Source organism: Lucilia sericata, unplaced genomic scaffold, assembly GCF_015586225.1.
Source record: "Lucilia sericata isolate MDLA Ls3-8-SP2 unplaced genomic scaffold, ASM1558622v1 Contig000019F_arrow, whole genome shotgun sequence".
NCBI lineage: Eukaryota > Metazoa > Arthropoda > Insecta > Diptera > Calliphoridae > Lucilia > Lucilia sericata.
Window position 1 is genome coordinate 353,268 of NW_023994058.1, and position 16,298 is coordinate 369,565.

General features: G+C 25.3%; 1 protein-coding gene across 1 annotated transcript in view; it reads right to left on the reverse strand.

The window, feature by feature from the left end:
- LOC119607775 overlaps positions 1-15,252 on the reverse strand; it is a 29,215-nt gene extending 13,963 nt beyond the window's left edge. Inside the window, 2 exon segments of the mRNA XM_037961884.1 lie at positions 13,711-14,574; positions 14,901-15,252. Of these exon segments, the coding sequence (XP_037817812.1) occupies positions 13,711-13,913 (203 nt within the window). The 5' untranslated portion in view covers positions 13,914-14,574; positions 14,901-15,252.
- Positions 15,253-16,298: the final 1,046 nt, after the last annotated feature.

Sequence of the window (16,298 nt, forward strand, 5' to 3'; positions counted from 1 at the left end):
TAAACAAAAACTATAAATAAAAAGAAACAGAATAAATAGTCGTGTGCCAAAGAAAGAAATAGATTTTGCTTTTACATAAGTAAAGGAAGTATACATATATTCAGTCATTCATTCATATTCATAATGAATGCATATTGACAGACAAAATGAATGAATGAATGTATGACATTTCAAAGAGAATAGAATAACAAATCAAGGTGTTGTATGCATTTTCATCATCATCGTTATCATTATGCCTTATTATGTCATTAATGAATTGTAACATAATAGTTATTCATAAAAATGTAACAAAACTGCCTTGTATTTCCATACAATTCATAAATGTAACGATCATTGTGCATTTTAATATGGGAGAGCAATAAACTGCATGAGATTAAACATTTATGATCATGAAGTTAGGTGCAGTTATTTATAAAACTATTATTATTTAATTTGGTATAAATCTACTACAAGTCTGTTATAATCCAAAAAATTAGTTACGAGAAAAAGGCTTTGAATGTAAATAAGATTCGGATCTCGAAGATATCTGAGGTCTTCTAAAAACTGATTCCAACAAACATAAGGGCAGACAGACGGACGGACATAGCTTAATAGACTCCGCTATATATAAAATATACATATATAATTTATGAGATCGGAAAATCATATTGTAGCAATTAACAAACGGAACGACAAACTTATATGTGTATACTCTTCTCACAAAGGTGAAGGGTATAAAAATCTCAATAGTAGTTACAGTTATTTCAATTACATTTTCTTATTTAATTTTATTATTTATTTTAAATTCAGCTGAAATAAGATATAGACAATCACATAACATAATATGCCACACATTGACATCACCTGTCTTATCAGCATATAGCGGCGACTTTAAATTCAAGCGGTTATAATCTTTGATAAATTCATTTAATTATTTTTTCCACAGATTTTGTAAAATTAAAACATGATACGCAATAAACTCAACAAACATGTAATATTTGCTATTGTAGAAAAAGTTTACGAATTTTATAAATATGAATGTAAATTTTAACAATTCTTAAACACATTGTTGCCACAATTTTATTGTGGTTGCGATTTTTATTACAATTTTAATATTCTTATCACAATTTTTCATCGAAACTGTTACTAATTTTGGAATGTACAAATGTGTCGATAATATATAAAATAAAAATCATTTAATTTAATAAGATTTCAATAAGTATGAAGAAATACAGACAGACTGAAAAAAATCAACTCGCTCGTGTCATGTCTACATAGATTATAATTATTCAACCATTAAAATAAATGAATATGGTCAAAGCGAAAAAAATATGAACAATAAAAAAACCTTTCACATATTTGTATAAAAAAGAACAAAACAAAGAATATTAAATGAAAAATAAATAAATATGGAAAAATGGCAAATAGTAAAGAAAAATATTAACAAAAAAGTCAGAAAATTAAATCGAAAATCAATAAATTGTATTGAATACCATAAAAATATTTGAAATAAAATTATGATTAATCGAAATAAATGACAAAATAAACACCCAAATTGTACTAAATAGACATTTAATTATAGGAATATAAATGTACCACATATGAGAAATATCCTAATATACACACATAATATGTATGTTATAGTTTAAATCTCTTTGTAATTCTATTGGTTTATATTATTTTATGAAAGTTGGACCAAAAGTGGATTAACATGGAATTGTATTGCAGTTTTGCATATTCACGTAAAGCCCCAGGCAACGCCAGTCACGAAAATCAAGTATTATATATTTGGATGAATAAAGAAATAAATCGTCATAACCATTCTATACAAATGACATTTTTGTATCCCTAAAGATTTAACACCAAATATAAAATAAAAAGTGGCAAAAAAGCAATCATTTGTAAATGTCACTACTGGAGGGAGTGTGAAAATATAGTGCAGAGTTGAAAGTGTAAACTAATTATAATAATAATTACAACAAAACATACAAAATATATAAATCGAAAGAAAGACAACAAACAAGAAATTAATTAATAAGCGGAAGGGAGGGGGAACAGAAAAAACACCTTATTTAAAACAATATCTTATTCAGATCTAGAACAAATGAAACTTACAGCAATTAGTTGAACAAAATATTTATGTATGTCATGTAGAGCATTATTGTTAGAACCTGTGCAGTCAATCAGTTAATTAAACAACACTACTACTATAGTGCTAAATGAGCAGTCGACAAGAAGAAACCTTAACATTATTACATACTGTCTCATTCTTACATTTATTTTAAATAACGTCTAGGGTTCGCAGCATTAAGCAGATTTTGGGAACGAAATTATATCATTTGTGATCGTATTATCTTTCTAAAAAAAATTTTAAAGTAAAATTAAAAAATTTTCTATAAGATATCTAAACCTATAATATGATTTTTAATCAAAAAACATATTTTACAAAAAAACGTAAATCATAAACTATTTAATGAAATTAAAAATCTTCATAAGATATAATATAAATGTTCGAAATAAATCTCAACTATCAACAAAATCCGTTATGAAACCCCTAAAACATATATAGTACATAAATATTCTTATAATATTCATTTTTTGTATTTAACGGATTTTAAGCATGAAAGGTTACGTGTTTAATGCAACAAGGACAACAACATCATCCATTTCCTAGATTGAAAGCAAAGACTAAAAAACTATATTGTTAAAGGCACACCCACTTCTTGAGGTGGGGGGAGACAGTTCATATTGTTTTATAAAGGGAAAAGAAGCAAACGACTTGACTACGGGTGACTTCAAAATGATCAATTCAATTTAAAAAAGATAATATATCTAATTATAAAATTATAATTAATAAAATTCACCTTCCATAAGATTTTTCAATTCAAAATATAAGTCATTTTTAGAAAATCTCATTTCTTGTTCAAAATCACTCGGTCGTGGTATAATTCTATCTGGAAAAAAGCCTTTACAAAAATAACTCGCCTAAAGGCGTTAATTACAAACAAATCTACTTTCCGACTTTTTCTGCAATAACGATTATATATTTGTAAACGATATCGATTTGAAAGTTCTAATTTTTGTTGTTTCTACTTTACAAACAACTTTTATTCTTAATACATTTCTATAAGAGTTTTGAATGAATAAATTCCTTTAAATAACTCATTTAAATATAAAGTAACAGTTTTTGATTGTTGTTTTTATAAATTTTCTACTTCATTTTACGACGTATAAGAAAGAAGAAACTAAAGGTTGGCCATAAACTTTAGAAACAACAATGTCACTGGGCTACTTACTTATTTTTACTTATTCACTGACTTATTTAATTATAGTACATTGACTAAATATGTTTGTATATTTCAGTGCTTTACATTATGATAGACTTTTTATTTTACACATTTTTCTCTATTATACTAATGAACTTATATGGAACTTAAGAATCGTGAATATTTTTGAAATATTGAATCATAATGAAAATTATTAGTCACATTTATTTATAAAAAATGTTAAGACATTCATAAGTATCTATATTAATAGATAAAATTAAATAACAACAAATATTCTATTGTGTTTAACCAGTTTTTTTAAGAATTATAAATTTTCAAGCAAACACACAAAAGTCATTGTAAATTAAATTTATTTTAAAAATTATTATTAAATTTGGATAATAGTTATACTAATAATAACTTTTATAAATAATTAATAAGATATATTTTCAAAAATCCATTTTGTTTGTTATAAACTGAAAAATTAACTAATGGGTATTGAAAATTCTACTTGACCTACACAATAACTACATTGTTCATTTAGGAGGAACAATTTAAATTGATTGACAAACATTGCTCTATTAGAGTAATGATTCATTAACTTGTTAAATATTTAACAACTACACAAAATAAAATACAAGATAAACAAATAACAGTTGAAAATATAACATAACATGTTATCAACTACTTGTTTATCGGAAGAGTCTAATAAAATAAAATAAATGTCCGCAATGAATTTTTTATATTATAGCACAATGAACTAATTAAGTTAAAACTAAATTTTCAATTATTCTTTTTTATTAAACATAAGTAAATATTTGTATAGTTATTGACCTGGAGATCTTACTTTATCCAGAAAATTGCCTAATAGTTAAATTATTTCCTAGACATTCTTAAATAACTAGTACTCAGTTAATAGTTTATTAAACCGATTTAAAATATAGATTTGTCTGATATAAATCAAAATAATGTTACTACATATGTATTTTTGAGGTATTTCATACTTAATCCACAAAAATTTACAATTCTTAATATTTTTATGATAAAAAGGTTTTAAGAATTCATAAAATATTATAAATTGTTTAAACAAATATAAAATATAACAGTTATAACAGTGAAAACAAGGTCGGAACAATAAAAAATATTTTATTTTCATATATACACGATAATGATTGTGTATATAGCACTATTTTTTAGTGATAAGTGACAATTAATTACCACTTTGGATAATTACGTATTATTAATGTGGTAGAGCTATTGTTGACCCACTGATTAAGTTGTGCTAGCAAATATAAAGAAAAAAAAACACATTTGAAGACGATCAATTATGCAGTAGGATTTTTTAATACCAAAATATTTAACCATATGAATGGAATATAAACAAATGTTTGATTTATTTTATTTGTAAAAATTCTTAACAAATAAAGCTTTAAATCTAAACCGAAAGGTTTTAAATTTTAGGAAGGACCTATAGGCCTATATAGTAGGGATTATAAAGTTTTTTTTTATTGGCAATTATGATAACACCAAATGCCAATGCAAGATTAAGTTTGAAAATTTTAAGTTAACTTTGAAAAAATGTAGGTTGATCAAATTATCTCTAACTCTTTTCATTAATTTTAGTTCTAAGCATCTTATTCATAAGTGCTAAGCATATTCACATATTAAAAGTTATTATAGGATTAATTAATCATTTGAAATACTCACAGAAATTTAAAATTTTTTAACTGCAACCAAAAAAAAAATTCTTTGAAAAACTAAAAAAGTATATTGGCTAATAAATTGATGTAATAAATCTATATACTCTACAAGCAGATTCGTGTTTAGGACATTCAAATATTTCAAAATTGTTTTATTGCAGTTTGCGCAAAAACAAAAAATAATATTGCACTACTAACCCCATTAAAACACTTGCTTGATATTTTCAGTTTTTTTTATAAAAATATTTTCTTTTTTTCTTTTAAGAGAAATGTTAAAATTTCACAATAATTATATTGCAACTCTTTTTGCGAGGCCTTTGGAAAAACTTGGCTTTATTTCTTTTGTTCTGTTCTGTTGACCTAAATTATAAAAAACAATAAAAAAATTATCAAATTAATTTTCATTTGGCATGCAGCAAATTCTAATTTGAATATCCATGTTGTATATGCATGTGAGTCTCAGAGTATGTACTTAAGTGTTAATAAAATGACATTGCACTTGACCAGAGAAACAATCAAGTACTTTTTTCTTTTGTTTTGTTTTCCAAACCAACTATATGTGACCTAGAATCTCCCTAAACAACCACCCAGTTACCCTCTACCACCAACACCACCTTTCGTTTGTCTTTAGGGTACGCTTAACATTTTCTATTCTCTGTTGTCGGTGTTGGATTCTTTATTCATTTTCCTTTTTGTATTCTTACGACATTCAATACATGTGCAGTGTGTTGTTCGGTTTGGTTTGTTGTAATAAATCCATTAAAGTGCTTTGACGCCACTATGATTTTAAAAAAGGTTAAAGAAAAAACTGTCACATAATATGAAATAACAGTTTCTCAACTAAACGCTACAATAAACAAACTTGTCAACTTTTTATTATGTGTGCAAAAGACAGGGAAAAAATTGTTCAGAAATATTTTGAAACAAAATGTATTTTTTAATAACGACGTTGTTGGTGTTTTCGTTCTAAACCTCCACAAACCAATAGAAATTGTGGCAAATAATTAACAAGTGATTTAGTGGTTAAATATTTTATATTAAAGTTTTAATTTAGTTTTATAATGTTTGAAATAAAATTTACTCCAACGAAGGAAATTATTAAGATATTTCTGATAAGTTAAACAAAACAATGATATTGGATTATTTTAAAGCAAAATTTTTAAAATATTATCTAATAGATATTCAAAATATGAACTTATTTAACTTTTTGTGATTATTATTGATTTTGCATATAATAGTTATACAACTTATTTACTTTTTCCAAAATAAACCTAATCGGCTACAAAGTTCTACTTGAGATATGAAAGAGATTTTCATATCTGAATATTAAAAATTTTATTGAATCCTTTTTTTAGACTAAAACTAATTCTAATCAAAAATACATATATCATATATATTATAATATCGAAAACAAAGTAAAATTATTTAATAAACTACAACTTTTCAAAATTTTATGGAATTGAGATCATGTAAATATAAAAAAATTTGGAATGCATTTTAAGTACAAACTAAAGTCAGCTTTAATCATTAAATCAGCTCATGCTGTAAAACTGCTTATTAAATTGATTTAATTTATTCTGAAAACAAAAATATGACTACATATATAATTCCCAAAGCTTTAAATCGTTTGTTGTTATGCGGGTAAAAATAATGTATACTAAATTAAAAATTATCATTTGCTAAAATATATTTTTAAATACGAGTACAAAAACATAAATAAAAAAATACTCCCATTTAAAAACCCACATAAAACAATCATCTTCACACATACAAACATAAGAGTGAACCACCCATTTCCACATCCAACGGTCAATGATCTAAAAAATTCTCTTTGTGTAGGAATTAACAAAAAAAAAACAAACAAGGAAAAATTAAATGATGCTTCTGTTGCTGCAACTTGCACCTCTTGTTTTACTTGCTGTTGTTTTTGTTGTTAGATTTTTGTTCTATAATTGTATTACGGAAGTTGAGACTGGCTGAAATTTGTTGTTGTTTTTATTTTTATATTGTTCCATTTGTTATTAGTTTGCTGTACTCAATTGTTTGGGTTTTGTTGAAGTGCACAGGATGTAGTATACAGGATGTTTCCCTTTGTTACATTAATAAAAACAAAGAAATAATAATAAGTTTCGTTTTTAAATAATAAAAGATAAATAATTATCGGCCACTTTAATCAAGACTGACTCCATTTAAAATTTTATTTTTTCTTCAAGTAGATGGTAAAAAAGAAATATTTGACTAAATTAAATTTTAAGTAATTCAAAATTTCTAACGTTACTACTTTAAAGCTACAATATTAAGAAAGGATATATATCAATCAATCAATAAAAAAGTTTACTTTTAATCATTTGTAGCACTTAAGCCATTTTGCGGTTAGAGCTCAATATATTATAACAACATTTTACTGTTCTAACTGATAAAACTGTGATGAGTGTTTATTTTGTTATTGTTTATAAAGTGTTTTTATGCCTCAGTTTTTCTGTTGATTAAGTGTTATTGTCTGTTTGTCTGTCTGTCTGTCTGTCAGTCAGTATGTCTGTCTGTTTGTGTTATAAAGTTTTTTTTGCTTTAAAATCTGATACTGAATGAGATCATCAACCTCAAAGCAAAAAATACATGAGTTTATATTAACACAATTAAATAAGTGAATAATTATCAAAAACAAAAATATAAAATAATAAGTTTTATATGTAAATTTTTCTCTTTTTATTGAATACAACATTTCCCCTGTTCAATTAAAACGAGCTCCCGCTAAAGGTGCAAATTAAATAATAGACAATTAATAACCGGAAATAAATTGTTCTGTTTAGATTTATATGATGATACTTAATATACATATGTATATGTACATGAAAAATACTTGTTTTAAAAGTAAAGGCTGTAAGTGCTTTAAACATTTTTTCAGGTACAGCTTAATTTTTCAAATCGCCCTAAAAAAATTTCAATTGCATGGAATAAAAAAATCTTTGCATAAGAAATGTAATAAAGTTTTAATTATAGTAAATTTTTTCAGGTTCGAGTGAATCCATAAGATTATTTAAAAGAGTTACAAAATAAAAATATTATTAGTTGTTTATTAATTTAACTTTCTTGTTATTTTTAATATTTTCTTTTACCCCAAATGGGTTAATATATTTTGAAATATTATATACATTGCTACTAGCTGATAACAGGCTCTAAACTATAAATATCTTATCTTTGCGAATACATGCAAACAATAACATTAAATTAATAAAATAACTGAAGCAAACAAGTAAAATCAATAAACCTTTTAATTAAATTGATTTAGAAATAATATATTAAAAATAATTATTTTATATAAAATAATTCAACAAATCAAACGATAGTAATCGGAACGTATGGGAAAGAGGAAAATAATTATACATGACCTAGTACAACGCAAATTTTAAGTAGAAACTAAATGCTAACTTAAAGTGTATTAAAGTATTAATTAGGTATTATACAGGTATTAATTAGTTTTGATTAAAAAAAACTAGAATAAGCAACAAATAAAACTAAATGTAAATCTGAACAAGCCACCTGAGCTGCTTTAGTTTTATTTTATAAAAATTCTATTATAAAGTTAACATAAAGTGGCTTGAGATACATACATGTCTATGACACATGTTTGTAGAATTTTTTTCTATTCTATTGATTTAAATAGAAATTTAATTGAAGAAAAAACAAAAAAGCGCTTTCTTTTATGTCTGCTAAATGTCTACAAATAACAATGACAAATTTGCTTTACAAACAAATAAAAACAGACCAACAGACAGACAGCCCTACCAACTACTGACTATACAACATTAATGATGAATGGGGTGAAGGAAGATATACTCGCATTGTGTTGAATGAATTGAGTTTCAAAGGTTCTATTGGGTGGGGGTCTGTTGTCGCCACCTAATGTTAATTTGTCAAAAAGAAATACATATTTATTAGATTGTTTATGAATGTTTTGAAAAAAAAAAAAACGAAAATAGCAATTTAAAAATACTATTTAATTCAATAATTCAATTTCACTATTAGATACATGTATAAATTTATAAATAAGTTTTACATTTGTTTTTATTTTTATACCAACACATTTTGCATGTAATTAATAATAAGAAAAAATATTGTTGACTAAATGAAAAGTCATTTATGTTATCTAATAGTTTGCTGGATGTTTTCCAAATTCATCTATTTGAAAAATACAGATTTATTTTGAAATAAAAATAGTATTTACTTTTTGCAATACATTCATTAACGTGCGAACAAATTTTGAAAAACAAAAAAAAAATAATAATTAAAAATTCATTCAACGTAGAAGATGCAAAAACAAGACCCAAAACAACATCATAAATTTATTTAGCTATTTTTTCGTACTTTCTAAATTTATAGAATATGTGTGAATATAGATTGTTTTTAAATTTATTTTTGGCTCTGGAACTTGACTACCAATCACTCTACTCAATACTTAATAGTTGACAATAAAATCGACCAAAATCATAACAGCAACATGACAACAGCACCAAACGACATGCATACTATATGTTCGTATGGAAACATCAATGATCTTGAATTCATTACCGGTTGACCCTGAATGTTTTTGTCAGACATTTTAAAAATAAATTTTAAATTTAATCAAAAACTAAACAAAAATATATAGATAATAACCAAAAAAACATAAACAAGTTTAACTTTTTCCTTTGTTGTAGAAACTAGTGTAAAGTTGCACCAAGACCTAGTTTGGCGGCAAGATGATCTTACATTTTAAGAAAAATTTGGTTTTATTATAGGGCGTAAGTTTATAAGTATAGTTACATTCAACATTTAATGTCATGTTAACAAAGAATATTAAAAAACTATTTTTGAACAATTATATTATGAAATTTTACATACATACAAATTAAGTTTATATAATGCATTTTTTCATTTTAACATTGTAATAAATTTTTGTTTATTTCAACAAAATTTTTTGAACATTTGTTTAAACAAAAAAAGACTAATAACACTACATGAAAGCTTCAAAGTTTCATGTAGAGAAAACAGCAAGTGGCATACAAAATGTAAACAAAAATACAAATTTATTAATATTTTATTTAAATTATTTAAGAAATGTTTTTAGCATAAACATTAAAATGCTCATATTTTATTCTATTCACATATTATAACCGTTAAGAGTGGTTTAGGTGTTTCACAATGTTAAAATCTGCATATGATGAGGCAGACACAAACTGAAAAAAAATATTGATAAAAATAGCTAGCACTGGCTAAAGAGAAACAAGTAAAATAATAATAACTTCCTCTCTTTGCTGTTTGCAACGTTGACATTTTAACGATGTTTGCTATTATTAACTCGTTTAACAACCTGAGAAATAACTACGAATAAAAAATGATAATAATTGGTAAAGCTATATCAATTTATACGCTATAACATTATTAAGGAGTATATGAATTTATTGTCAAATCTTTAAATGTTGCCAGCTGGAAAAGCTAGTTATATAGTAAAAAGAATTAAAAACTTTTGTTTTGGAAACAATGAAGAAATTGAAATGAAGACAATTTTTGCTGGGACCAATAGGTGAAAAGTTATGACCATTTGAATAAAACCCTGTATGACCAAAATGTCTAACTTTTACTAAGTCCGTAAGCTTTTGACCGATAGAGCTGAAAATTTGTGTCTGGCCTATTCTCCAATAGTACTAACCACGGTGCAAATTTCATCCAAATAGATTTATTCAGTTGGGTCACTTGACGAAATGCCCATATACATATCCCAAAAATATTAAACTGCGATTTAAAATTTTGGAAGTACTAAATAAATTTACCTCATAAATTAATATTTAGTTTTCACTCTTTCCTTATACATATAAAGCCCAACCATAAATAACAATATCGATTCTCCTAGTAAAAATATTCATGAATTGAAAACCATATGAATCAGTTCATGTTTCTCATTGTAAAATGATTTATTTTTTAATTAATAATTATGAAACATTTATTTGTTAATGAATGAAAACTTTAGGTATCTATATTAAATTCTTATTATTAATAACCATCGATTGCTGATTATAACACTATTAATAACTTGAATCTTGATTGATGCGGAGCATACGTTTGCATTTAACTACGGACAGAAAACTGATAGCCACAATAAACTGTCAATATAAAATAAACATAAAACGAACTCTATAAAATTATAACAAAACCCAATGACAAGTAGCAGAATAAATAGAAAAATTTAACATAAAACAAAGCAAAAATTAATCAATTTTAGTTAAACAACATAAAAAGTGTATATTTAAGTATGTCATAGTCATAAACATGCTATACACGTGAGTTGATTGAAATTTAAAATGTTTATACAAATTTAATGTACTCTTGTTCAAAAGTATGTCTGTTATTTAAAGGTACATATTCATTAAAAATAATCTTGAGAGATAATATTCTGTTCTAGTTAAGAATAAAGTAGAATTAAAATTTAAAATTATATTTTAGAATTTACTTTTATGTGTTTCAATTTTATAGAATACAAAAAATTTTCTTTTATTTTCAAAATCCTATTAATAGCAATGACATCATTTGCTAATGTGTGAAATACGTTAATTTAGATTTATTCTTATAGTGTGTACGAAATTATCATGAATATTATTAGCATTTCTTTTTTATACCAACAAAATTTAAAGCTATTTATTAATGGTATCAATTTAAGTAATAAATTAAATTTAATAAGAAATAAAATTAGCAAATGTATAGCTTGGAATAAAACAATTAGCCATAAATAGTACATATTTACATAAATAAGTATAATTTGTAAAACAAATTTTCTTAAATTGAAATTCAAATAGATTCTACGAGCAACAATATACTTAATACACATTAATTTTAAAGTGAGGTGAAGTGAGTTGTTTATATTAAACATAATGGACCACATTTTATTTTAATATTTTATAGAAATAGTTGTCTTTTTTAATAGTTATATTGATTTATAAATATTCAACATGAATTTATTATAAGATTCAATTGTAATTGTGATGGAGATTGTAATAAATAAATGTAATCTGTAACTCTGCTATCTTGTTTAGACATGACCATAACCAAAGATTACAAGGAATGAATACTACATATATCTACATATCCCCAAAAAAGTTAAACATAGTTGGTCATATTCTTTATAGTCATTGCTACCAAAACCATTTTTTCTACTTACTTCCATACTACATAAACAACTAAGAAAAATTAAAATAATTGTAATGTGTCTATACTCACTAGTTCATGTGGGAGCGCTATGTATGTATATGCGCTTATGACGTTTAAATTACAAAATACGAATACAAGAAAAACTATAACGAAATAAAGTAGGAAAAAAGCTTAAAACTTACTTCAAAAGAAAGTAAAGTGAAGCATTTATTTTTACGAATACATATATATAAATCCATGAAAGAAAGTCAATTTGAATAAAACAAACATGGTTATAAAAACAACAGTAGCACACCAGCAGCAACAAAAGTAAATTCAGCACACAAGCTGAAGGGAACTTCAGTGACCTATAACAATGAATTTATTATCAAATGAAGGCACCCTTTATCAACACCCAAACCACCTCGTTTCAAAGCAGTACACATGTTTAAGGATTGTTGTTTAGGGGTCTTACAGAAATAAAATGGAAAATAATAAAAAAAGCAAAATATAAAAGAATTTCATTAAAAAATAACTTTTTTTAAAACAATTATTTGTGTTTACCCAAGTGTAAGTAGCGTGTATGTGTCCGAATAAGAAAATAACGGTTTTTTATTAGTTTTCTGTTTAACAATATTAACAAATTAGTTTTGTTTTTAAACGATCACATATGTATATAGTTTAAAAACATTTAGCAGAAATAGGTACTAAAAGTATTTTCTTTCAAGCTTTTCAAGTTGATAATAAGAGTGTAAAAGCATATCATCATGAATAAGTGACCTTTGATAACCCACAATGATAACAAATGAGTTGAGTTTTTTAAAGTATGAATGGTCTAATAATTGGGCGATAGCAATAATTTATATTATATAAAAATAATGCTCTAAATTTAGAAGGTTATCAAAGAAAAATAGTTGAAAATATGTAGATGAATAAATAGTATAAGTGAACATTTTACGCGTAGTTTTAGATTAAAATACGACTTGATTAAAATCTTTATTTACAATCTTAATTTAATGAGAAGTACTATTAAAGAAAATATGAAAAAGCAACATTCTTTCTATACCCTACTCAATCGAATGCTTTTTTTAAAGTCCTACGCCTATTCAAGTTTCAGTACATGTTAGATATTTTAAAAAACTTGGTTATCGATATCTGTTATACATATTTTTAAACAATCTATTTTGAAAGAATAAAAGTATATAAAACCATATAATCAATGTCAAAACAATTTAAAAGAAAACAAATATGAAATATGTGTATTTGTATATTAACTAGAGAATATAAAGATCATTTCTGATTTCTTATGTTGTAGGCTATTATGAGGTCGTATATTATCGACCAACTATAATATCTTACTTATTATTGAGGTCTTCAATTGTGCTTTTCAAAAGTGCTTTTGTGGAATTCAGTGTACAAATTGATAAGAGGACGACAGTCTAGTTGATTATAAAAAGCATTATTTTTTATGATCTAATTATAAAATGACTAGGTAATTTGTGTTTTAATAGAACTAAATAAATACCTACAGTTTAATACTATTATCATCTTTCGTTGGAAATAATAATAAAAAGCGATTTTATGTTTTGTAAAAAGTGACTTACCAAAATAATATACGCAATGAATTGGCAATTAGCAGGGCAAAACAAACATGCAAAGAGAAGCCCTCGGCATCCTGGGTCTTTTTGATTTCCAGATATTGTGGTACGTAGGGAATGACACCGCCAATGACCATGGCAGAAGCGGCAGCCCAACCAACAACATGACCAACGGTCAAACCCATTTCATCGTTAATTATCCAATCCATGTTTGCAAATTGATTCTTTGATGGTGCAGCAGCAAAGTAATCTTATTAGTCCGAATTCTTATAGTTTTATTGTGTATATTGGATGGATATGTTAGAATTGTTTTATTTAGTTTAATGTTAATTATTTCGAAAACTTGAATTTTTATGCTATTTATCGTCTGGAAGTATTAGAAGGCGTTTTGTAACGTTTTGCGTTTTGATAAGAATAATGATGATACGTCAGTACAAATTGACAATTATTCAATAACTGCATCTTTCTTTGTCGTATGATTTATTTCATTTTTTGTTTGTTTATTTCAAAAATAATTATTTTTTTCAAATTGATATTGTTTATTTTGTTGTTGTTTTTAATTTTTCTTTGGATGTCGATTCTTGTTTATCATTTACTCAGTGTTGTCGTTGTTTTTATTGTTGTTTGTTTGACATTTGTATACATTTGATGTTGTTGTTGTTTTATATTTGTAGGAGGCTGCTGAATTAGATTTTGTTATTATTGTTGTTGTTCCCCCATTTATTTACGTTGTTTGTGTGTTTATGTGTATCTTGTTATTGGTTTTGTAAAAATATAAAAGTACCGAAATGAAGAAAGAAAGCGTCGTAATTGCAGGAAACTCAAAGCAAAGAAGGAATAAAAAAGAACATAGAATAGCAACGCCAACAACTAGAAGATATTTAAAATAAAGAAATAAAAATCTTAATAAGAAAATGCTGCGAAATGCTGAGGAAGCCTCTTTTTTCGTTTTGTTTGTTGTTTTTGCCACACAACAAACTATTCTTTTTTATTTTTTTGCCTTTTTATCTATTTCTACAATTTTTCGGTTTTATTTTTCTCTTCTTAATATTAAAACTTATGTTTAGCGAAAAAATAAAATATATATATTTTTTCTTTTGCTTTCGTTTTTTCTGTTTTGCAATTTTTTCACACAAACACACACAACCTATTGTACAAACGTTTGTATATGGGTACAAACAAATTTTCTTTTTTACTTTTTTTTGTTGTTGCTACTAATGCGTTTTATTGAATTTTCCACTGCACTGAACATACGCAAAGTAAAAAATATTCTTTCTTCTTGACTTTTCCCACATTCTTTGCTTTTTTACACTAACTTTTCAACCATTTATTTAGTAGTTATTACATTTTCGTTAATTACGTTTTGTTGTTATAATTAATTTTCTCAATAATTGGTTTATTTGCTTTGTTGTTAAATAATGTAAAAATATCTTTTTATTTTTTGCAAAAAATAAAAGTGTTTTTAGCACACACACAAAAAATTATGAAAAAGCAATATACGTCGCGTCGTCAACCGTCGACCGTCTCCACAACAATGATGGTGAGATATTTCGAATAAAAAAGTATTTGTTGTTGCAGTAGCGACTAGGCAGCGCAACCTGCGCAGCAAAATGCAATGAAATAAGGTGGTAGCACGTTCAGAAATTATTGTACTAAATAATGTCAAAAACAGCTGTTTGGTGTATACGTTTTTTTTTAAATAAAAAATGTGTATAAAAACCAAAATATTACATGCTTATTTTATAATTTTATTTGCATAAAAGATTTTAAATGTTTCCATTAAGTATTAATTTTGAAAATATTGTAATACAAAAAACCCTCTCTGACAGAAGTTAGTACCTAATAAGAAGCAAAAATTAATCAGGTTTTTGAATGACATCATCTTAGATGAATACCTCCGCAAAACCAACCAACTATAGTGTTGTCAACTTTTCAATTTCTAAACGACACAAAATCAAAGAAATGGAATTTTTTCGTAAAAGGCCAAAATTAACAATTAATTTTAATTACTTGGGATATTTGATAAAATACAAACTGGAAGGTAGAAAAAAATGTTTACTTTTCCACTATTGAATTTTTTTTGAAAAGATAGTTGTTTGTTTTTAATATTTAGCAAAAAAAAAAAAAAAAAAAAAACATGGAGATTTTAATTAATTGATTAATTTTAAATCACCAATTCGACTATTTTTTTTGAAAAGATAGTTGTTTGTTTTTAATATTTAGCAAAAAAAAAACATGGAGATTTTAATTAATTGATTAATTTTAAATCACCAATTCGACTATTGGTGCAATATAGGATTTAAATTAGAGGACTGTATGAAACTATTTAGTATCTATGCTAGGGTTCTATAGTTGAAACGAAAAGTCGACTTTTCGACTTTTCGACTTTTCAACTTTTTTCATTTAGTTAAAAGTCGACTTTTCGACTTCTCGACTTTTTGCATTTTATGAAAAGTCGATTTTTCGACTTTTTTCATTTAATTAAAAGTCGACTTTTCGACTAAAGGTATTTTATAAATAGTCGACTTTTCGACTTTTTTCGACTTTTTTCGACTTTTCGAATTTTTTCGACTTTTTTCGGCTTTTCGACTTTT